Source organism: Nuphar pumila, chromosome 7, assembly GCF_984573655.1.
Source record: "Nuphar pumila chromosome 7, dmNupPumi1.hap1.1, whole genome shotgun sequence".
Taxonomy (NCBI): Eukaryota; Viridiplantae; Streptophyta; class Magnoliopsida; order Nymphaeales; family Nymphaeaceae; genus Nuphar; species Nuphar pumila.
In genome coordinates this window covers 10153179-10179008 of record NC_143255.1, presented here as the reverse complement: position 1 = coordinate 10179008, position 25830 = coordinate 10153179, and the positions used below count along the sequence as shown (strand labels likewise).

The 25830-nt window shown below is 37.2% G+C and overlaps 1 protein-coding gene across 1 annotated transcript; it reads right to left on the bottom strand.

Annotated features, from left to right (window-relative positions):
• Positions 1-1131: 1131 nt before the first annotated feature.
• Positions 1132-16490, bottom strand: LOC149831102 (uncharacterized). Its single transcript, XM_090013662.1, has 7 exons — positions 16353-16490; positions 11882-12029; positions 4095-8639; positions 3664-3906; positions 2569-2727; positions 2184-2318; positions 1132-1809 (listed from the first exon to the last, which is right to left on the bottom strand). Exons 2-7 carry the CDS (start codon positions 11996-11998, stop codon positions 1621-1623), a joined length of 5388 nt encoding a protein of 1795 aa, XP_089869788.1. The 5' UTR covers positions 11999-12029; positions 16353-16490; the 3' UTR covers positions 1132-1620.
• Between the last annotated feature and the right edge of the window lie 9340 nt (positions 16491-25830).

Here is a 25830-nt window from a genome sequence, read left to right as displayed (position 1 = left end):
TCATCTCGACTATTAGCCCACAAAGGCTCCAGCAATTCATGAACATCATCAAGTTGACAGGATTTCACAAGTTTGTAACCCGGTGGTGCACGTCCTTTGCTGCGAGGCTGAAGCTGGACGTGCTCCTGGTGGGTAAGTGGGACCTGAGCTTTTACACCAATGACCTCGGTGAGAGTGGCTGTTTCTCCTCAGTTATCCAACCCCCCTCTCCTCCCCGCAAAAAAAAGTTAAAGTTTTTGAGCTTCTTGCAATTCCAATGTTCATTCTTTTCTCTTTTATTTTTTGTCTCATTTTGCTTTTTCGCTGGACTCACGTAGACTTCCAGATCCCTCTTCTGCGGACATGTGAAAGTTGGACTTTCCTTTCTTTTCTCCTGGGTAGGGATGCACAACGAGCCGAGCTAGCTTGGGCTCGGCCCGAGCTCGTCCGTGAAAGTAAATGAGCCGAGCCTGTACACAAATTCAGACTCAATCTACATAACAGAGCCAAGCTTGATCGAGCCACTAAACTCGATAAAGCTAGTAAAAATAGTATATATAAAATATGTTTGTAAAAGTATGAACAATAGTTAGTGTTTCTCTAACAGGCAGGCTTTGGACTTTTTATCTAAAGGTCACGGTATCCAATCTACTGCCAGTATAACTTTTCATGTATTACAATAACTTAGCCTGTGTTTTTAGAATGTATTGTTTTTTCATGAGGCATTTGTACACATTTCAGGTTGGGGCTCAAATCCCACATCTCAAAAGTGAAAGATATGTTTTTTTAAGTTGGGTAAAGCTCCGGCTCGAGCTCGGAACCGAGCCCAAGTTTGAATAATGTTGCTCAAGCTCGGCTCCGAGCTTGAACACATGCATTTTGAAATAAGCTGAGTTCGAACAACCCAGGCTCGGCTCGTGTGCATGCCTACTCCTAGGCATCTTTGGATGGGATGGAACTCAATCATTTCTTAGGACTCACACCAAATGGGATAATTTAATTTATAAAACAGAGTCCAAATGGTAATCAAAGCAGACAAGGAAGCATCTACAATTGAAGAAAATGGAAATGAGTCAACATCCTTCACAAAGTAATAGTTACGAAGACAAAAAAAGGAAAAAAGAAACTAGCATCTCATTCAGAGAGAGAGAGTATTTTCTTGCAACATAAATAAAAGCTTTTCAATGAATATTGCAACATGATAAGCAAGATTTAATCAACTGTTCACATCATCACTACACGATATACAAGCTCTCATCATCTTTTCATATCAACATTCTCCTAAGTACCAGAGACAAGTTTTCGAACGAAGTTTTGGACACTAATGTATGACTCAAATGCAAGCAAGTTCCACAACCCAAGCACAGACCTGAAAGTAGGAACTTTGAAAAAAACCAATTCCTACCCATCACCATCCCTCACTGCTTATATTTCAACAACAGAGACAAGTTTTTCAATGTTTCCAAGACAACAATGCTACAAAATTTTAACCAAATACAAACTAACTTCCAGACCCACCTGCACATCTACAAGTAGGAATCATGGAAAAACAAATTCCCACCTGACGCAAATCGATCACCAGTCTCCAAATAATGGCCAATGGAATGAGATGCATTTTTACAATGTATTCAGATGCTTCGCTTAGTTTCTCTTGCCAAGAATAACACCCATGATCAGTGACACCAATGCTACTGCCAGGATAAGCTTAAAACCCATCAATGAAGAACCTTCCACAGTCGGAGTGGCAATTGTTTCTGTTTTCTTTTTGCTCTTTCTTTTTGATGGAGATGATGTTCCTTGACCCACATTAGGCTCAATTATTTCCCTCGCCTGTAAAACAATGTTAACAATAAATAAAAATGCTTCTGCCCCCCATCAGCCAAATCTCATTGCAATAACAAAAGCTCTCTCTCTCTCTCTCTCTCTCTCTCTCTCTCTCTCTCTCTCTCTCTCTCTAAGCTCACAAAAATAGATGCATATCAGCATTCGATTATACCTACTGAAGAAGCTGAGTTCACAAGGGGACTACTCATTTTGACACAGAAATACATGAATAGAAATATTCATATAATCAAAATACAAAATTAAATACGTGCAAACTGCTCAAAAATAAGGATTTCTTATCATAACATCAAAAAATGTGTACGTGCAAAACTCAAAGTCCAAAACAAGAATACAAAGATCGAGTGTTAGAGTGTACTTGCCTGGACCTGAGGCTTTAACCTCGCCAATTTCAGTTCATTCTCGAGACCCTCTACCTTCTTTTCCAATTCTGTGGTTTGATTTAGTTTGATTTTCAATTCTTCCACTTCTGCATTCACAAGGCTAATCTTTTCTTCCTGCACCAAGAACAAAAATGTAAGAAGGAAATAAACAGGATCATGATTATATTCAGATAGGTAAAAAGAAAACTGGAATTAACCCTTCTACACAATATACTTGAGAAAGTGCAATTCTCAATCCTCATTTTGTTCATCTTATCAACTCAAAGTTTGATGGCAACCTCTTTCCTCTATACAATCATGGCAGGGAAAGAAATTTTAATTAGTTTTTAGCTTACCCTGAGCAAAGAACTAGAAACAAAATTACCTTCATTTTCAGGATTGAGTCAGATTGCTCAAGTTGCTGCTTGTGTTCCTCAACCTGCCTTTCCAAAAGCGATGCTTGATGATTCTTGGCTTCAAGTTCTGCAAGTGCTTTGTTCAGAGTAGATTCCCTATCTAAGTCTTTCTTTGATTCCATCTCCTTCTACAAAAAGCCACATTTTTCCAGAGTCAATTTTTTCACCTCCAATGCAAACATTAAAGAATAGTTACATATTTGATGGACATCATTACAAAGATATGTTTTTGTACTATCTTTAGCAATTTGAGTACAATTCCATGGAAATTCAAGAATCATGTTCTAAAAGAGGGCAGAAGTGGAGGCAAAAATCACGGGAATTGTCAATACCAGTTTGCGGATTCCTAAGAAACAAAATAACTTGTCATCCTCGCAAAGGAAACTTTAGAGATGGGAAGTTTGAGAATATTAGAGAAGAGAAGGAATTAGCCTTTTCCTAGAAACAGCCTATGGTCCGATATGGATCAGGTCGGTGGATCCAGACCTGACCCATTCCAAAGGGGACAGGGAAATGGTCCACAATCAGATTGTGTTATTGGGCATCAACTTAGAATATGACATTGGTTGACCAGGCCAGTTTAGAGTCTTTAGACTGCTTTCTTAGAACTTTCACCTGGTAGTACATAGTATCAGTGCAAACTTTATAAGATAAAGGACAATAACGTAGGTAAATGATGAGCATCATATGATAAGTTGGACATTAACAAAACACATGAAAAATAGGCAATTGTCTAATGTTTCAAAGGATGCCTACAAAATCCAATGAGCACAGCTGCCCTTACCATGCATGATTCACAAGCATTTGATTTACATGAATTATCTAAATCATTTTGATTTGACATAATCACCTAACATTTTCTTTAGCTCAATCACAAAACCCTCTATCTAAGATCAACTTCAATACATTTTCTTCATTTATGGAGTATCATGTACATTCAAATGATAGATGATAGCACAGAAATGAAGGCCTCAAAACCATGTATACATGATGCTAAATGAAGGTCTCAAACAATTTATACATGATTCTGTATCCAAACGTGACAAAGTGAAAGAAAAAAGTACCTGTTCCTTAACTTGGGCTTCTAATAATGCCAACTCTTGCTCTAATTCTCCTATACGGGAAAGCAGATTAGATTTTTCAGCAACTTCAGCTCTCAGATTCTCAATATCGGTGTAGAATTTGTCTTCTCTTGCCTTTCCTTCATTTTGTTTCCTTTCCAATTCGGACCTTACTGCTTCAAACTCCTTCCTTGCATTCTGATATGTTTCATGCAATGAGTAGTTCTCACTCATAATAGAAGATATCTGTAACATCAGTTTATTAAAAAAAAAAAATTTGAGTATTAGAAAAGTGCAAATATTGAAAGAAGCTACACTAAGCCAGTGCTATAAATATAAGGCAGATCATGACAAAAATGTATACAAGTTTTTGTTTCTGGGTGATAGACCAAAATATGTATAAAAAAAATAAAAATACACGGGAAGAAGCAGACCTGAGATTGGAGATTCTTCCCTTCAGCTTTGTATTGTTCTGTCAGCTCATCAATAGTCTGCTTGCAGGCATTGAACTGTTGAACTATTTCATTTTTCTCTGCTTGAACTGCATCAAGTATAGCTTGTACCTCTGATATCTGGGTCTGATATTCAGCTAATTCCTGAGTGAGTTTCAGGTTTGTTTCTGCTAAGGCTTGATTCTCTGTTTCAAGTTTGCTAGAGCTGCTTTGAAGTTCTTTAACAATACCTTCCATATGTGCCAATTTAGATAGTACTTCTTCCATCGCAATCTTTTGAGTTTCAATTACCTTTTCGGCATCTGCTACTTTCTCTTCATAAGTTCTTAATTGAGACTTAAGAACTTGCAAGTTGTCATTCAATTCTTTCGCATCATTGTCTCTAAGTGTATACCTCTCAATTGCTTCATGAAGTTTTTGTTCAACATCTGCAATACGATATTCAGCAGCAGAATAGAGTTCTAGAGATCTTGCATGCTTATCAGTCAACTCATTTACGTTATTCTTGTGAAATGTGACTTCTTCTATTGTTGCTTCCTTTTCAGTCTGCAGAGCTTGAAGCAGGTTTTCCATTTCAGCAACACTGTTGTGGTAAATACCCAGTTCTTCTTTGAGCTTCAAGGTTGTTTCAACTAATATTTCATTCTCACACGAGGACATACTGGCTTTGTTTTCACTTTCCACAACTTTGTTTTTCAGTTCATCACAAAATTTTTCCAAAGAACTTAATTTTACAAAATGTTCTTCTAATTGAGCCTGGAGGTTTTTGTTGGCTGAAAATGCTTCCATTGCCTGTTCTCGGTAAACTGCTGCTTGCTTTTCAAGAGTGGTCAGTTTCTCCAATAATTCTTTCGCTTCAGAATCTCGCTGGACAAAATCATCAATTGCTTTTTGGAGTTTCAGGTCAGCATCCTTGGAAAATGATTCCAGTTCTAGGTGCTTTGTAGCAGATTCTTGTATTACCAATCTTTGCTGATCTAGCTGCTCCTCAGAAACTTTGAGCTTCATCAAAGTTTCTGTCTCCTTCTGGATGGCACTTTCAAGATCTTTCTCAACAGTGACCAAATTCTGTTGGGTGATTTTCAGCTCATGCTGTAAAACCTCCAGAAGGTTCTCCACTTGTGAAAGCTTAACACTGTAGTCATTTGATGCATCTTCAAACTTTTTTTTTTCTTCTGTAATCAAATCGATGCTTTTCTTCAAACCTTCCTCTGTTTCATTTGCATTTCTCAGTGCAGCCTCCAGAGTTGAAGCATTGACTATAGAAGCTTCCAATTCTAAAGAGAGTTCAGACAGTTTGTCAGCATATTGTTTACACTCTGCTTTTGCTAAATCCAACTGTTCTTCAAGTTCACGTTGCTTTTGTTCTGAATCTTTTAGTTGTAGCTCTAGTCCACCCACCTTTCTCTCTGTATCCTCTGATTGGGAATGCGATACTTGAATCAAATCTTCAAGCTGAAGGCTCCTCTGGTGAATCAGGTTGGCTCGGCCTTCATGTTCCGTGCATTTCACTGTAACAACCCTCAGTTCTTGTTCAAGCTCCAAGTTCCTTGAAGATAACTGGTCTAGCTCATGCTCCAGCTGCTTGATCTTATCCTCAGAAGTTCTCTGTTCTTCTATGATGCAATCCAAATTTTCCTTCAGCTCGGTCTCCTTTTCATTTGCATTTTGCAGTGCAACCTCCAAAGTTGATATTCTTTCTAGAGAAACTTCCAAGTCTTCTGTAAGCTTGGAAATTTTGGTAACATGTATTTCAGATTCTGCTTTTGCAGCCTCTGCTTCAGAGTGTGATATTTGGATTAGGCCTTCGAGCTCAAGGCATCTCTGGTGATTCATGTCAGCAAGACCCTCATGTTTTGTACATTTCTCTGTAAGAACTTTCAGCTCCTGTTCTAGCTCCAACATCCTCGAAGATGACTGATCCAAATCATGCTCCAACTGCTTGATTTTATCTTCAAAATTTTCCCGTTCTGCCGTGACAAATGTCAACTGTTCCTTCAACTCAATCTCCTTTCTATTTGCATCAGATAGAACAAGCTCCAAACTTGACACTTTTGCTAGAGAAACTTCCAGATCTTCTGAAAGTTTGGAAGCTTTGGAAGCATACTGTTCACATTCTTCTGTTGCATCTAGAAATTTTGTTTCTGTCGATCTTAAATGCTCTTCAAGCTCATGCTGCTTATCTTCTGAATTCTTCAGCAACATTTCTAGTTCAACCACATTTCTTTCTAAATTCTCTGCTTTGGAGTGTGAGAGCTGCATCAAGTCTTCAAGCTCAAGGCTTCTCTGGTGAGTGCTACTGGCATGTCCCTCGTGTTTTACGCATTTCTCCAGAGTAACTTTCAGGTCATCTTCCAGCTCTTTATTTTTCAGATATAACTGATCTAAGGCTGATTCAAGATGGATAATCTTATCAGCAAAATTTTTCCTTTCTTCTGTGACCTCTCTTAGACTTTCTGTCATTTCCAACTCCTTTTCTTTTGCATTTTGCAAGGAAAGCACCAAACTCAATGTTTTTGCTGAAGAAGCTTCCAGTTCTGCAGAAACTTCAGACAGCTTGCTTGAATATTGCTTACATTCAGCTTCTGCCTCCACATATTTTTCTGCCCTAGATCTTAAATGCTCTTCAAGCTCATGCTGTTTCTGCTCCGAGTCCTTCAATAGTAGTTCAAGCTCCTTTACCTTCGCTCCTGCATCCTCTGCTTTAGAATGTGATGTCTGAATCATATCTTCAAGCTCGAGACTTCTCTGATGAGAGGTGGTGGCTCGACCCTCATGCTCCGCACATCTCTCAGTTACAACTTTCAACTCCTTCTCTAGCTCAAAGTTCCTTTGAGATGATTGGTCTAGAGCAGATTCCAAGTAGGAAATCTTATCTTTATGTTCTTCCAGATGTGTTTTCAAAAGCTTGCTTTCTTCTTCAACCTTCTCTAGCATCTCAGATGATTCAGATATTTTCTCTTGGAACTCTTTTACAGCCTTATCTGTGTCATCTTTGTTTGCTGCAGCAAAACTTAGCTGTTCTTCAAGCTGTACGCTCTTCTCTCTCAGAAAGATCAATTCTGATTCAGTTGTTTTAAGTTTTGATTCTGCTTCTTCTTTTGCTGAATCAGAGGCTTGAAGCATATCTTGATATTCAACGTTCAATTTTATAGCATTTGTAGCTCGGGCTTCAGATTCACCATGGAGATCATGAAGAGATTTCAACTTCTGCTCCAGCTCATCATTATACAACAATGCCTGCTCCAAACGTGAGTCTGATTCAGCAGATTTATCAATAGATTGCCTCAATCTGTCTTCAAGATCAGGGACTAATTCCTGCAAGTGGGACAGCTTGCTATTGAGTGCAGACACAATAGCATCTGTATCTGATTTCGTTTTGGTCATAGTAGACAGCTCCTCTTGCATGATTGAGACCTGCGCTTCCTGGTTCCTTATGTCACCTTCCAGCATGATTGTCTTCTTCCTCTCCTCCATTAGCTTTAAATCTAGCTCTCCTAACTCAATGATTTTCGAATGAAGATCTTCCTTGCTTGCAGTAAATAAGCTCTCCAATGCTAAGATTTCTTGTTTCAACTTCTCTTCTGATGCTCTGCTCAAATTTAATTGTCCTTCCACCTCTCCAGCAAATCTTTCATTGGAGGCAATCCTTTGCTCCAAATCTAATGCACATGTTTTTGAAAGCCGAAGCTCATCTTGAACTGCAGAAAGCTCTGCTAATGTATTCTTCAAAGTGTCCTCTTCTTTCTGATTGTCAGCAATTCTTTCATATAAAGTACTTATTTCCTCTTGAAGAAAGCTGATCTGATGTTCCATCTCTTTTGCGTTCATGTTTGCCAATTCTAACAGATTTTGTAACTCTAAAGCCTTCTCACGCTCTCTCATCAAAGCTTTCACCTCTTCTTCCAGTTCTTGGTCCTTCTGCTTTGAAAATTCTAGTTCAGAATTTAACTTGCTCATTGCCTCTTTTGCATCAACTAATTCATTTTGAAATGCATCTTGTGCTCTAAGTGCTACTTGCAGGGCCTCAAGCTGAGAATTGTACATCTGCTCATACTGTTTGATCTTTAGCTCAGCAGAGTCAAGTTGTTCATTCAGATACTTTTGCTTCAGTTCAAGGTCAATAGAGTGGTGAGTCTTTTCTTCCAATATTTCCTTCATACTTGCAAATTCTTTTTTCAGTTCAGATTTCTCGAACTCTGAGCTTTTGACCTCTGCATTCATTTTTTCTAAATCTCGTTCCAGAGCTTTTATCCTTTCCTGCATTTCAAGAAAATTGTGGTCCTTCAAGTTCATCTCCGCAACAGAATGACTAGCCTCTTTCCCAGGATGAATATGAAGATTTTCATTTATTTCAATTGATTCCTTTTCTACCTTTATAAACTCTCCATCAAAAGATGTCTCCTCTTCTTCTGCTTCTTTGCTGGCTTCAGCAGTTCCTGTGGCACTCAAAGATACATTATCTTCGGAGTGCATCATCAACTTTTGGGGATCAGTGTTTTTCTCCAAGTGTAAGCCTCTGTCTTCCTGTTAAGTGAAGGTAAAAGCAATTGAGGTATTAAAAAACAGAAAAAAAAGAGGGCAGAGACAAGATATTGCATGTGAGAAAATAAAATATCGTTGCGCTTCATGTAAAGGGTTTTATGCAAGGGAGGCAGGATGATGCAGAGCACATTGAAGAGAACTTGTGCAAAAGAAAAAGAGGATTACATAATGAATTTCCATGAAGGTAAAAATTCAAGCCTTCTATTAACTGTTTGACACAATCAACAAGCTAAACTGTTTAAGAAATTAAGAAACACACTAATCTAATATGACTGCAATTATCTTTGCAGATCAGAAGTGCCCTTTTCTTGTAGCTTCACCTATCAGTTAAATATTATTATAAAGAATTAAATTCAATTTCATCAAAGAGAAGGCTATCATCTGCATCATAAAGGAGTAAAGCTCATATACTAAAAAAGGCAGCAATACTTTGGATATTATCTGAACATCCTAATATTCACAAATTAGTTGCAACATGCAACTTGACTTTCCTAAAAAAAGGCCATCCATTTTTTTCAACTTATTTTATACAATATGAACAAGAATAAAAAGTAATATGGAAGTCACTGATATTTGAGGCTGAGAACAACTATATTTATATTCAATTAAAAAGCAAGATATAGGAAGTTCCCTGAACATAAAAGCAAAATCAGGTAGGATTTGAATGTTCTTGCGTGTATTTGCACAAATTTCTGAAACAATAAATAAGTGATGGGAACACAATTATATGAGGAAAAATTTTGACCATATGCAGAAATGTTTTTTGGGAAGAAAAAGATAAAAGTAAAGATGGTGAAGAAAGTTTTTTTAATGACTTCAGTAAAAAATAAAATAAATTTGGTTTAGCAAAGGGAGGTTCATGTCATAATGTAGCTGGCATAAATAATTCCGTTGATCTGACAGTCTTGTAAACATACATACAAGAAGTTTCTTATGAAGAAAATCCAGAATTCCACATCCAATAAATAGAGAAATACACCAGTATATAAAGACGCAAAGCATGGTTCGATATTTCATGAAAAAAGTATCACGAGACACAACTACAGAAATGGTGCAGAAGAAGCAGTGAGAATGCAATCTATAAAATGCAACACATTATAACAAGGCATAGTCGAATTTTACTCAATAAGCTTTCTAATGACATAACTAAATTTCATAGTTTTTTCAACAGACTCAATTATGATCAACAGTGATACTTTCCTTCCCTTTTTTTGTTGGCAAGCTAACTATGAAGGTGATCAATGTGATACATCGCACCAGCCCAAATACTTAAAGCAGAATTTCTAACTCAAACCTTCACAAAATATAGGATTTTCTAAGAAGAAAATCCCATAGAAGATTTGAAGCTCTTATGTTCATCTGACGTTTATTATAAGGTTCTATGAGGAAAATATTTATAGATTGAAGATTTGAAGCTCTTATGTTCATCTGAAGTTTATTATAAGGTTCTATAAGGAAAAATATTTATAGATTGTTGATTTGGGAAGTATCTAGGATACATGGAATGCAACTAAACGGTCAACGGTAAAATGAAAAATGGTGGCTTAAAGGGGAGTCCTGAATAGTGAAACAATTGCCATCAGAGAGGTCTTAAGTGGAAATCAAGTTTTCTGATCATAGGATAGGTCTGGTCTATGTGCCTTTAGTTGATTTATATGTTAAATAGCATCATCTGTTAGTTTTCAAACATCTATCACCTCCTGATTTTTCCAGTCATACAATTATCTGGGGAAGCAAGATTTGTTGCCCCTAGGCAAGCATCAGGTTTTAATACTGTCTTAAAGGGACATCATGTGGCATTTACATCCTATTGTTGTTTGAATTAAAATCAGATGACATCAAGTTTTAGGCAATTCATGTGTAAAATGATTGACCTAGTGCTCTCATACATGCTCATCTAGTATAGAACATGGAGCCACAACTTTATTTTGAGAACATGGAGCCACAACTACCTAACATGGAATTGCAAAAGAAACGCAAGACAGCAAAATACCAATGCTTATATTTGGATTGAGACATAATAGTTCAGAACAAGGCATGCCCCCCTTGAATTTGTTCTCCCTTCTCTACCTGCATGCCAACTGTTTCTCTCTTGTCTCGGACAATCCATTAATTCAATCCACTTTACGCTTCCATAATTCCATTAAACAGATGAATGGAAACATAAGAATCAGGAGAAAGCACAGATATCTATAAGATTCATACACGGGAAGCATAAGATTTCACACAAGAGGCAGACCGTCTTGTTAGCAGATAGGGTGGATAAATCATATATAGTTCATGGAAGTTAAGAATATAATTTGGGATTACCCTATGTCACATAGGTGCAGGTGTAAAGGGTGTGACAAAGGAAATTTCAAAAGACTTGGGTGTGGATGAGGATATACATACATACATATATATGGAAAAATATTATATATATGGATATATAAGGGAAATCGTTGGCAAGCTAAGTTGAAATACAGGATTACATAAATACTGAGTAATTCTGAAAAGAGAAGAAAGGCAAGTAGCTCAAATTCTTGGACAATATTCTAGCCCCTATGACTAATAACAAATCTAAGTTGAAATAATTAATGTCAATTTTTTAATGAAATGCAATTAACTACAAAATAAAGGATCAACATCATAAAAACAGTACAGACGAAGTTACAGAATAATTCTAAAATGTTATCAATACCAAATCTAAGGTGAAATACAGATTTATATAATTACTGATTAATTCTGGAAAGAGAAAAAGGCAAGTAGCTCAAAATTCAGGACAAAATCAGCGTAGGTTTGACTGTGTCCATGAAAGTGGAGTTGCCAACGTCCCTGTTTAGCGTTGTGAAATATCCATACGAGGCACACGCACTGTGTCCTTGTGACATTGTGGCATAAGTTAGAAGCTGAAACTCGGCAACTATATCAGAAAATAGTATGTGTGAAAGAAGTAGCGATCATCAACTCTCTGACTGACCTACTTGAGAAGTGGGCAACAGTATAGAACCTAAGTTCTAACAGGGTGAAGAATATCAATCAGATTCATGAACATACTGTTCATAGCACCAAGCTACATGTTTGCCTATCCAATTGCCACAAAAATATACCACCATCAAGCATGAAACAGAGACCAGTTCATTTCACATGAATCAAACTGTTGCCAGGGAAAATGGAACTGCCCTTTTCCAACTGAACCAAATGACTAAAAATGACCAAATCTTCACTTCAATTTTCATGATTACCTGTGAGGAATGCAATGAAATATCAACAACTGTTGCATCATCCGGATCCTTGACTTGGACTTCCGTAGAACTTGCTTGTGTTTCCTCCGTAGAACTTGCTTGTGTTTCCGCCTCCATGACGTGTCTATCGATAAACCCTCTTTTACTTCTGCTAATAGCACAGACATCATAAAGGTGTTCAGGTTCAATAGTTTCAAGTTTTAACCGCAATAAGTTTCTCGGCTACATGGGTTATATATTTTTTTTCTTTACTGAGAAGTACTAAAAAGAAGGATCTATTTGATGAACTATCACATGAACATCAACATGGACGCTGACATGTGACACCGACACGAGACATGAGTCGGTAAATTTTTTTTTCAAAATTAAGATGCAATCGCATGTACTCAACGTTCTTTCAAGTATGAATACGCACAAACTGTAGTAAACTGAAATGATCAAAAACACGAAAAAACGGTAAAGGTAATTTATGCACATGATATGCGACACTGTCACGGTGAGTCGAATGTTGTGCCATCGTGTCCTTGTGACGTAGCTGCTGAAATATATAACAAACTAAGCCCAATGAAATCCAATCTCACGAATCTCGTTCTCAGGAAAACCTCGGTGAAGGAAAGTCCTGATATATTTTCAAAAAACTTTTTTTCTCTAGAAACTCTTTCAAAACTGTCGATATATATAAACCTAAAAAATAAAAAAATACAATTATAGAATATAAAAATATTACAAAAAAGTTTTTATCACACCAATATCACGACAAGAAGGTAGTGTTTCGAAATATCATGTTTTTTTGTTTTTGCACACACAAAAAAACATGATATTTTGAAACATCACGTTCTTGTCGTGATATTGGTGTGATAAAAAACTTTTCGTAACTTGTGTATTATGCCGTGTTTTGAAAACGTCTCAGCAATATTTGTAACAAGGATAAAAATCAACCACCGAACCGATCTCCAACACAAAGTTTTGACATACTACAGACTTGACCAAGTCAGGTTTGAAATCGAGACCAAGTGAACAATCGCTGCAGTTGACAAGACCATTGACACCCATCGAGTCAACGTAAACAGCAAACCTATCTATGTCAGCTCCGTTTCCCGAGCGTATTCCACACTCAAACACAGACGAGCCGAATCAAGGCTGTCAACTTTGTTGCCAAGAAGTCATTCCCAACAGCCAAATGGCTCAAATCATATCATCACAAGGGTGTTCTGGCACATATATATAACCATGAGTGGGTCCTTACCAATAACTAAACGAATGAAATACCAAAAGCTTTCTTGGAAGCCATAATAATTTATATAGAATACATTTCGGCAGACGTCACAAAATTGCACAAACTAAGGAAGATCATCCAAAGAAACCAAGGGGATAATGCACTTTCTTGCTTGTAAGAAACAAATAAAAGTATAAAAAACAAATAAACAGATGCAAGTTGAGCAAATCCAAAACGCAATTCTTGAATCAGTGGCACAGTCGTCACATAGAGAGAAGAATCTTCATCATTTGCCATCACTAAAGTACACACTTCCCCTACATAGAAACCATTTTGTCCCAGGCAAATTAGGACCTATGCCCTTAAGCTTTTCACCCAGGTGGGTCGGATCTCTTTCCACTTTGCTTAGCTGGTGAGCACTTGCCAGCTACGCTACAGACAATGTCGCATCTTCTTTTACACAGTTTTTTAGTGTTTTCTTCACCCAGCCGTTTAACAGTTTTTACTTTTTACCATGATTTTGCTGTAATATATTCGAGGTTAACAAGAATATAATCAACCTAGTTTCAACCAAAAAAGAACAGCAGTAATGGAGCTGCATGCTAAGCACGTAGTGCCGCTGCATAAAAAATGGCTTCAAAAGATAAATGCACAATTTGCTGTTTGCACTACTATTAAATACTCTTTTCCTTTTTCTCGTTTTGCAATTGTTAAAAAATAAATAAAGACGTAAATTCGCATCCGTGAATTGTTTTCAAATGATGACTGGTATTTGTGGGTACCACCAAGGGAAAAGGAAACAAAGTGTAAGATAGAGGGCAATTTTGCAAAATTGCCAGAAAAGATGTTTCGGGAGTAGAGAAAGACATTGAAAATGGAATTTAAGGTTAGCCTTTTTTTAAAATCAGGGGTCAGGAACTTGTATATTAAAAAGCTCAATAATGGTTAACATTTTTAATCTTACAAAGATCAAAAATTGACAAACGGTTAGTGTAATTTCAACTTTTTGGTCCATCACTTTTCGCATATTCTTGTCTAAGACAACAATACTATTCACCAATAATCAAACCGTGACCTACTTCAAAGGCAACAAATTAAGCATAACGGAGTAAAGGTCTCTACACATAATCAAAATTACATAATCCAACGAGAGTAACATGGAGCAAAGGTATCTACACATAAATACTATTGCATAATCCAAAAAGATTAACATGGTAATTCTAATATCATAATCAGTATTAACTCAAAGCTCGGTAGGTATTTCCAATAAAATATCACAATATAAAATACACCATAATCACCAAAACGCTCCTAAACCGCAACATAACTAGCCTTGTAAAGCAAAATACTAACACCATTAAGTAATTGCCACTATAAAAACGGTGATTTTGAGTGGTTTTGGAAAATATAAGGCAGGTTTGGTAAACATTAAGGGCCGCCTGCGCAATTTTTTGATGGGCATCAAAATCTGAAATTACAAAATTGGCCTCTCAGTTATGAGTAGGGATGGAAATCGGGTCAGCGCAAAGCAGACCCAGACGCGTTGAAAGCCAGACCCAGCCCTTGTAAGATCCAGGCATGGCTTGGGTCAGGTCGAATCTGATGAAATGATGTTTCATCCCTGCCCAAACTCAAACCTATTTATTAATAGGTCAGTATCGGTATCCGCCATGTATCGTTTGGCCAACCATTCAGGTGAATTCGGCTGATACCGATACGTTTCCAAAAAATAATTAAAAAATATTACCTGTCATTCAGAACGTGACCATTGCTAAAGCCATTAAAATAATACTAAAAAATAATTTTAAGTATTTTTATACTTATTAAAAGATAGCCAATTCAAGAGTGAAGTGTATCGATTTTCTTCCGATACCGTACGTATCGACCGATCCATACAACTTTGAATAGGACAGGTTAGGCCCAAAATTAATTGGGCTTCGGGCTGTACAGGGCAGGCAAGATCCGACCCGATGCCCACCCCGAACTAGGAGCCATGTGGCCATGTGGGTTATCCTTCTAAGCCGTTTCGGACAGTTCCTTATGGGACTCTTGTAAAAGAAAGGGGTATTTTAGTCATTTTCTGAAAACCAAAATAGGATTCCTCTGATTTTCCGGGGGCGAAAAGAAAGACAAAAAGGGGATCTGATTGCTTGCATGATGTCCCCAAGAAAAAACACGACCGACCAATTACGGAAAGCTGCTCAACTTTTAAAAATTGACAAAAATATCCCCGAAGAAACCCACCAAGGCACCAACAACAACATTTAGCACATTTGGAAAATGGGCGGAATAATGGTCCTAAAAGGTTCCGATGGAAAATGGTCGATGAAAATTTTATTAAAATTATTTCTTTTAATTGAAAAATGTGTCTTTGAGGCTTCATATCGACGTTTTTTCGGGATCCAAAATGGCCTCAACAGGACGATTTTTCGCAGAACAAGTTTCGAAATGAGCACTTGGACATCTCGATTGGAATCGGAGCCAAAGTTCAAAGAACTTTTTCAAGAAAAAAATGACTATATTTATTTCTTCTAATCAGAGAAAAAGGTAAATTAACTGCTGGGTCTGTATTCATATTCATCGCAGATATAAGGAGAATCTGTATTTTTAGGATTTTAGGACCAAAATCACTTAAAAACCATGTAAATCGCTCTGGATTCTAATAAATAAAATAAATTTTCCCCTAAAAATATTTGAATAATAATAATAATTTATTTCGATTTCTAAATTCGAGATCTTTCCTATTTTGTAGGCAAGATGGATAAAAATGATGGAACTCGAAGCAGAGGCAGAGACCTGTCGGTTGAAATAGCGACTCTATCAACCCCTGCTTCTTAACTCTGTCCATTTTTTCCCTTTTTCTTCAGTTTTATTGCAGAACCTGAAGTTCTTTCTTGGATTTTGAACAAAAAATTGAAGAAAAAAACGAAAAGGAAGAACGATCAAGGACAGAAAAAGGGAAAAAATAACTTTTTTTGTCGATCAATTCCATAAATCCAAAAAAACAAATCGAGAGCGAGAGAAAGCAGAAATAATGCATGAAATCGATCGATCGATCCTATTTCTTCTTTAAAGAACAATCGTGCGGTTTTAGGAATAAAAAAGCCGACGATCTGTAGAGAATCGACGGATCAGATGGACGGCACATCCTTTCGTTCTTACTAATAAGATCAACGACCGACTTGCTCGATTCTTCTAAACCATTGCAAACATTCGGAAGATTGTCAGATCGGAAGTAGAGAGAGAGATGATTACCTGAGAAGAAATCGGAGAGGTGGAACAAAAGCTCTCTTTTTCCGATCAAGGTGTGTGCAGAGAGAGAGAGAGAGAGAGAGAGAGAGAGGGAGGGAGAGGGAGCGGAGGAGACGGAAACTTTGTATGTATGCAATGACACCCCGCAACTGGGGCCCACACAGCTGCCATTACATACAGGAACGAGGGAGTGGGGTCCAGCGGGGTCGGGTGGGTACATGACAGCCAAATTCGACCGCCCAAGACCGACCTTGTCCCACCTCCCAGTTCCAGACACCCCCGGCCTTCTTCCCTTTCAACGCCTCTCGGGGCCAACTACAAGATTCTATTACATTTTTCTCGGATCAGGATCGGTTCGGTTGTGACCCGAATCGCTATAGGATTTCAGGGTTGCCGAGGTACTAGTGCCCGAAGTGATCTGGATCTGTACGGTAAATGCAGCATAAAGTCGGCTCAAGTCCGGTTCCATCAGGGGGCGTTTGAATCACGCTCCACGCTAGCGTGCGTGACCCCACGTCTGCGCACCTACACAAACACGGGATGCACGGACAGGGATTTGGTGCATTGCACGGACGCTTATTTGGCATCCGCCACTGTTCTGTAAGGGCATATTTCTTTATGCATCCTGCGCGTTGCGCAGAACAAAAAAGATGCCAAGAACTTTATTTTTAACAAACGTTGGACGCAGCTGATGCATAAAATCCTGTGTGTGTTATTTTTATTCCACCTCCTCCTGTTACGAAAAGAACAGGAATAGGAGGAACAAATTTAAAAAAAAAATGCATTGACGGGTGTATGTGACCCCTTCTCTCTCTCCTATGCAACGGCCGGCCGAGGGGCCAGCGGAGGTGTAGGTGGTGGTGAGGTCGGCAGAGGGGTGGAGGCGAGCTATCTCTCTCACCTTTTTCTTTTTTCTTCCCTTTCTTTGTTCTTTTATTTTTTCTCTATCTTTCCTCTTTTGTTCTTCTTATTCTTCTTTTCTTCATTAGGGATTTTTATTCTTTTTATCTTCTTTTTCTTGTTGATAATCTGAATAATAGTAATGTATAAATGTTGTTGTTATAAGGTTTTACTTATAGACACTATAACTCAGCGTCTTGATAAGAAAAAAAAAAGTTATTCAACTGGTATTTCTTATAGGTTTCTACGATTAGATATCTCTTCATGCGTATTGATAACATGATAATTTTTTCACCTCTATAACCGATCCTAACAGTTTCAAACTTAGAAAAGTGATTGCTAGTAGGAAAATATTCAAGAGAAACTCCATATAACTATGGTACTGGAGTGCCAATATTAGTTCATCCAATGGTTCCTCCTTGCTTCCATCTTCTAGTATGATTTGTTTGAAAAAAATAACATTCATAGAAAAAAAATCATTTATGAAATTATAACACTTGTTACTTCTACTGTAGCATGTATGCATCGTAGGCAAAGAAAGAAGACCCTGTGTTGCCAAAAAGTTATTGGCTTTTTTATTTTTTAATTAGGATTTTCTCTTTGTTTTTAATTGATTAGGGTTTTTATTTTGATTTTCATTAATAAAGAGTTTTTTATTGATTAGGGTTTTTTTTTTTTTTATTGATGAGGGTTTTCAATGGAATATCTTTAATAGAGCTTTTGTTATTTAATTTTATTAGGGCTTTCTTTTGATTTAATTAGGGTTTTGAATAAGATGTCTTTAATTATGATTTTAGATATTTAGTTTATTATTTATTTTCTTGTAGTGTAGGGTTTTGGTTTATTTATGATTTATTTTCTTGTATTTTAGGATTTTATGATTTATTTATGGTTTTGGCTTGTATATAAAAAAAATTAAATTCTTATTTTTTCAAATTACCTAAAATTTAAACATTTTTTCAAACTTGGATCTAGTTTGAGATATATTTAGTGCTAAAATTTATAAATTTTTGATAAACTTTCATAATTAGATCTAATAAGATACCGATTAAAGCATTTATATATAAAAAATATTAATTCTTAGTTTTTTCAAATTATTTAAATTTTAAACATTTTTTAGTTTTTAGATTCAATATAATATCTATATCCGAAGTTAAAATCCATAATGTTCATGTTAAAACACTCATATGGTTGAGCGGATTAGGTCATACTATCCAAAATGAAGTAATCCTACTCATTATCCAAGTTGTCTGCACATCATAATCAAACAACGGATATTTAGAAAACAACATCCAAGTACAGTCCAAAGGCTTGGTACCATTGTTAGAAACAAACAGAACCAGTATTGTATTCCATCTTTATTGTTCATCTTAAACAAACAGTCAAACATGCCTTAACCACCCACCCTGCCCACCATGGGAAACAGACACTCAGACAATAAAAATTTTGTTTTGGGGGGGAGCATGGACAGAACAGGACAGTGCATCCTGTCCTGTTCGTCCGCATGCGTGAATGTCCCAGCACGTTCTGTCCACACAGTGGACAGCCGTTCTGAATGAAGACGAGTCTGGAGTCAATAAGAGTCTAGAAGCCGGGACTGGGCGCTTTGTTGACTGGTGGTTCTTGAAGAAACATGGCCGACGAATTGGCGATGCTACCTATTCATCCCTTTTGAAAGGTCTGTGGTTCTTTGTTGTCCTCTTTCTGTAAAGCAAAAGAAGACAAGATCTGGGTTCCTACCTTGGGGCCTTTGATCAGGGATGCCGGGCTGGACCGGGCAACCCAAAGTGGACTCCGGATCAACTTGGTCAGAGCCCACCAATGCGGTGCCTAGAGCCCACAACATGGTCCCGAAGGACCCAGCAGTGAGACTTCCAAAATCTTTCACCATCACTCAAGACTTTGTCCGAGTTAGCTGGTCCTTTATGTTGGCTAGCTAGGTTATGAGAGGCAGCCACTGAACCAGACTCGGGTGGATTCTTCAGAAGAAAACCCATACCCAGGTCCGAATAAGGATTATGTAGACCTGGTCCATACCCAGTAAAATAATATCTTCATTTTTTTTAGTGGATCATAATTGGATTTGTGTCAGACCCGGGTTTAGTGTAAAATTTAATAAACCATATCTACTTATGCTTTCCGGATCTCCAACATGGATAGTTTATCAGACCCATTCCTTGGACCATACCCTGACCCTAAGGATCCGGTACAGGTCAGGACTGGGTAGTATTCGACCCATTGACACCCCTAGATACGAATACCAGCCATAGTGACAAAAGTTTTTATCGGCAATTTCTCATTTTTCAAAAACTCGTGAGAAATTGAAAAAAAAATCCATAAATCTCGGCAATAAAAAATAAATATAAAAATATAAAAATGATTTTTATAAGAAAATATTAATAAAATTTATTAATATCGCATTTAAATTGCAATAAATAGCCATTTAAAACGTAAATATCGCGTTTAAATCACAATATTTATGTTTTTTTCATAAATCTCGCGATATTTTGAAAATCTTGCTAGAAATTGCTATTTTAAACTTTCAGGCAATTTCTCGCGATATTATCGCAAGATTTTCATAAATCTCGCGATACTATCGTGAGATTTTCATAAATCTTGCGATATTTGTCACTATGATACCAGCACACACACGCACGAATATGATACGATCTAATATGTGAGTACCTGTATTTTATGAAAATAAAATATGAAACGCATATTTTGTTAAATATTTAATTCGTATTATATATAGCCATTAATAATAAAACCCAAACAGCATGTCCCTGTGACGTAGCGCTTAAGACAACTTCAGCTGCTCCAGGTTTTGATCCCACTAGACCCAGCGTAGCTGTGTCCAGGTCCACATGAAAAAGGACCATGCCCAGTTTTTGTTTTATATTTACATGGAGAGATCACCACCAGCATCGGAGACCTAGTCGCGCTGGCTCTGCCTGCCGGTACTTATGATTACTTTACTCGCGGCTAAACCCTTGCCCGTAGGGAGTCACCACTCGGACCACGCCCAGCTTATCAGTTAAACATTTTATATTTTTAAAATTTTATGTATAAATGGGCGAGCACTTGTTCAGACGTTTCATCCCAACGGTTTGGTTTATAAATACATAAACCATGCTTTGGTCCAGCTACCACTCAAAATTTGTTAGGCATGCTTAAGGATGCAAATGGGTTAGATCCAGATTAGAGGTTTTGCAAATTGTGGCTGATTCTGACCTAATTTTGACCTCAATTCTCAAGTATTTTAGCTGTTCCTGATTCTAACTGTTTAAATCACTAGATGTGCTTTTAAGAAACCCAAGTTTGTTCAGTACTTCGGAATTGAGTAACAGTACGAGTCCAGAAGACAAGGCCCATCTACAGTCCAGATCTAAGTTTTCCACATATAACCACTACCAACGATATCAAAATTGAACCAAACGTGTCATCTTGAGTTAAATATAAATATAAATATAAAAATATATATATATATATATTTATTTATTTATTTATTTATTTATTTATTTAATGTTATATTTATATTTGATATCAATCCATATATATCAAAAATATTCAGCCATCTGTCATTGTATGCAACTTTTTCCTACCTTGAAGATGGCCTAAATCTTTGACGATTCTAAACGTAGGTTTTTAATTTGTTTGTGTCTTGGTATGTGTGTCAGAGGTAAGAAGTCTTGTTTGTTGCACCAATGTGGTGCACTTAAAAAGTTCTTATCCTGTTGCATAAAGAACAAGGTGAAATTCTCATTTTTGTGGAAGAGGCAATAATTGCGTTGTAGGGGTTGAACCTGAACCTAGTTCGAGCCGATCGAACCAAGCTAGGTTGATGTGTTATAAAATGAGTTGGCTCGATTCTGAAAGCAACAGAATTGACTAGTTTTGACTGATTCGAACTCGGTTTGATCGAGTCGAGCTTAGTTTGACCCAGTTGGCCTTGGTTTGACTGAGTTGGTCTCAATGCCACAAAAAGGGATCGAGCTGAGTTTGGTCTTTAGGCTGAGCCAGACTCGGTTTAAGAAAACTAAGCTAGACTCGGTTTAAGAAAACTTAGTCAGGATCGGACCAAGGGTGAACCGTGATGGGGTCAGTGCTAAACGAGCTCAGCTCGGTTGTACCTGACAAGGCAAGTTGAGGGAGGAGGCTGGCAGGGTCCGACCAAGCATGCTTTGTAAAACCGAGTTAGGCACAACGCACTTGAGTCATCTCGAAGGCACTGGACCGAGTCAAGCTCGGTTTTGATCGAGCTTGGCTTGATCCAAGGGGCTAGGTGGCTGCCCGAGTCATGCTGAACTCGGCCCTAGCCGAGTTCAGCTTGGTTCTGGCCCAACTCGAGAGAGCAGCAGCAGCAATAGCTATTGTTGCTCGAGCGTAGCATGGGGGTGAAGAGACACAGAGGCGCAGGTGGTGTCGCCGTGGTCATTAGAGAGAGGGAGCAGAGTAGAGAGGGAGGCAACATCAAGGACAGACTGAGGTGGCTCAGTTCGCAACCAAGCCAAGCCTGATCCTGCCCATAAGGAGACCGAGCTAGGCTCAACTTTAGTCAACCTCAGCTTGGATGTGGTCTCACTAAGGCAGCAACAATAGCCTATGTTACAGCTATCGATAGAATTGAGGGCGACAACGACACAAGTGGTGCCGCAATGGCTTTTTTGTGACAGAGGCCTAGCTCCTGCCCACCATCAATGGTGCGACACGAAATATGCCATTGCCGATGACAATGGCTGGCTGCAACAGTGGCAGGTAGTTGTTGCCCCAACTGCCATCAGGAGCGAAGAGAGCAAGAGAGGGGTGGTGGCAGAGAGCGGCGTCAGCCACCCCACAACAACAACAACATTGAGTTGTTGTTATTGTCCTCTGAGAAAGACAGGAGGAAGAAGGGGAAAGGGAGAGGATGTGAGCTCACCTGAGCAGGGTAGCAACGACAAAGAGTGCAGTATACATTGCCGCAAAGAGGAGGGTGGTGGTTTGTGGAATCGGCGAGGACAAGAGGGTGAGTGAGAATGAGAGAGATCGTAGAGTGGGAGAGAGAAAAATTAGAGAGATAAAGTTTGAAAAAGAGAAACCCCCATAGGGATTTAAATAGGGAAGGAGGGGGGTCAGTTTGGGAGATGTCAACAGGGGTTGTCGACATCCTTGGTTTGGATCTGAGTTAGATCTGATTGAATCCAACCTCAAAAGGTTTGGGTTATGTTTTGGATTGGGTTGGGTCCAATTGGACCAAACTCAATTCTTTATTCTAATATATATACAAAAATGTGTAGGTGCATGATCACTTTCGAACATGACCAAAATGAGCTCGCGTTGACACGCATGCGATGGATGCTCTGCGCAAGTTTACATCAAATAATACCTTTAACTACAACAAAAGTCCCATATCTTTAGCAATGACTTTGTCGCTACTAAAGGTCCTCACTGAGACTTTTAAGGGCGACAACAGTCACTCTTAAAGGTCCCTGGCCTTTAGCGGTGACTTTTGTTACTGGTTAACATCTTTTTTCAAAAACAGTGTCGTTGAGCATCCATCACGCATCCAATGGATGCTCAATGCAAGTTCATTTTGGTCATGTTTGGAAGTGGTCATGCACCTACGCATTAATAAATAAATAAATATATATCCACAAATAAGTAAAGGTTGTGTTTGGTACAATGATCCAAATAAAAAACAACCTTAAAATAAGAACTTTAAGAAAAGGTTTGAAATTGGATTAGATCTAGATTGGATTTCGATTCCAACTCATGTATTAGTGCTTGTGTTTTTAATCAATTTGGATCCGAATGGACTCAAACCCCAACTATTTTACATAAGACCCATATTTGTCTCATTTGAATTTTGGATCTAAACACACATATCTATGTATTAGTTTATATATATATATAGGTCATTACATGCTTTGAGAATCGGTCCCTATTTCTAGGTCCAATTCTATACTTCAAATGTTTATCAATATGGATCTCTTTTGAATCCAAATTATTTTGAGGTTGGATTGACACTTATGTCTAAATGGTTTTGAGTTATCCGGATCTCACCAGAGTTCCATTTTTCTGAAATACTCTGAACCTAGATCTGGTCCACTAAATGGATATAAGTCATTGTTATACGGCTCTATAAGCTCGGATCCATACTGGATCCGAAGATAATAAACTAAGAGATTCAGTGAATCTCACAAGTATCAAAAGTACTTCTGAAACTGGGTTTCATGCATGTCGATCTATATGGATCTTCTATCGAGATCTAGATTCATAATGAGTTTGATTAAGCTCTATACATTTTTAACAACCAAAAGTTCATTGATTTATTCATGATTGATGGCTTACTTCTTAAAATACTAGAGATAATCCCAAAAAAATTGTAAACTTTACACCCTTTTTTTAAGAGATGGAACATGACATATGGACACACCACCTAACACTTTATGACATGATAGGGACTAGGATGTTAATGGGTTGGGTTTAAATATTAGATTAAGTCTGAATTTAGATAATTGTATTTAATAAATTAGATAGCATATGATTGATAATTATATTCAACTTATGTTGTAACGGCCCCAAATTCACCTCCAAAAATTCATTTTTTTTAGAAGGAAATGAATTCTTCAGGACAAATCCATGGTCTTGCTCTAAAATGGACTAAGGTTTAGGAGGTTCACTTGTATGCAAGTGTTATCATATATCAGCCTACTAGCTCTCAATTCGCAAAAGAGTCACCAAAGATGAGACCCTTTGTTAAAACATCAAAGCATTATTTTATTTTTCAAATGCAAAATAAAAACTTGAGGATCTGGGTCCATCATATATTTAATATCACCTTTTAAACCATTTATTTTAAATCATAATATAAAATAAATAGTTTGAATCACAATTCTAAATAATGAAGTCCAAAAATCAAACTTTATAAACTTTAAATGTGTATATAAAGTTTAAACACCATCCACACATTTCGAAATCCATGCCCATAAAACCACAACCCTTGCCACTTCAGCCAACCATTTTTGCCATTATGCAGGGGGTAAATCTGAATTTCACCATCTGAAAATATGAATAAGGGTCAAAACTCATAGTTCTCCACACGAAATCATGCATTGAACAATAGTAGAGAATAAAGTATAAGTTTACCAAACATCTTGTTTGAAAACCATGTAGCAACATAATACAATCTTAGTATGCTTGCATATCAAATTTATCTAATATGTTTGCAATAATTTATTCATTCATACTTGCATGCTAACATGATTCATATGTCAATGCTTACACAAGGCGTATAGTAATGTATATCAAATGCGTGAATCAATTCATAACTCATATTTCAAGCACGAACTAAGATAGATATCAATCACATATTTATGTATGAGCTAACACACTACAGGATGCATGAATAACTATTATCTTGTACTTGAGCATTGCTTTTGAATGCATGAACATGATTAAATGCAAACATTTAGTGATTAATCGTGACCATTGTCTAATGATACTAAGTCAGGCCAGATCTCGAGCATTTACGTGCACAACTCAACTTGTATCTTATTCATATTATGTTTTATTCACTGAGTTAGAACCTAGGAATCTCGACCAACCAGCACCACATGCTAAGTCGAAACATTGGCGACACATGCACAATGTCGAGGCAATAGTAACCAACACTCAAAACCACTTTTGTTCGGTATTTCAAAAGACTACAGTTGAGTATACCTCACTTTTCCTAAGAAAAGCAATAGAAAGTCCCCTATAACAATGACAAAGGATTATGGATTCCCCTATGTATACATGAAAAAAATAATGTCCACAACATCGTATCTCCCCATCTTGACCTCAAACACACCCATTTTTTTCTGTAACTGTTCTTACATGTTTGAAACATTTTTTTAAATTTTGAAAATTTTCGAATTCACTATTTTAGAGAATATAAATTTCTTTAAAATTGGTCCGAATAAAAATATAGGACAGGACGTAGTTTTCAAGAAACATATCAAAAAATTCAGAATTTTCATAAAGAAACGCAAAAAGCATGCATCCAATGTTTTTGGATTCATCATAAGCACATCATATACATGCATATAAACGTCTAAACTTGTTGTAAACACATAAACACATACATGTCATGAATCAAACACAATATCTAATGTTTTAATTGCAAGAAAACACATTTTTCTCAAAACAATTTTCAAAAAAGATTTTAGGTTTATAAAAACCTCTAAATAAATATTTAATCTATCAAATTATATTAAAATGCTATAAACATCAAATATATTTGATAACATGTATTTAAACACAAATCTAAATTAATTTTCATCGAAAGAAGGGTTAAATTGCACTTACAAATTAAAATAATCATTCTGAAAGCAAAATATATTTTTAAAACAAATCAAATCGCAGGAACTTGATTCCATGCTTGGATCAACCTATACCAAATTCTAAACGTGATGTAAAATGTATAAATTTGTACCTTTGAAGTATAAGACTACTAAATACGATAGCATACACATGAAGAACTCTCACACGACTACGAACCTTTCCCGAACAATGTCGAAATACGAAAGAGATGGGTGAATCTCTTCTATACTTCATTAAG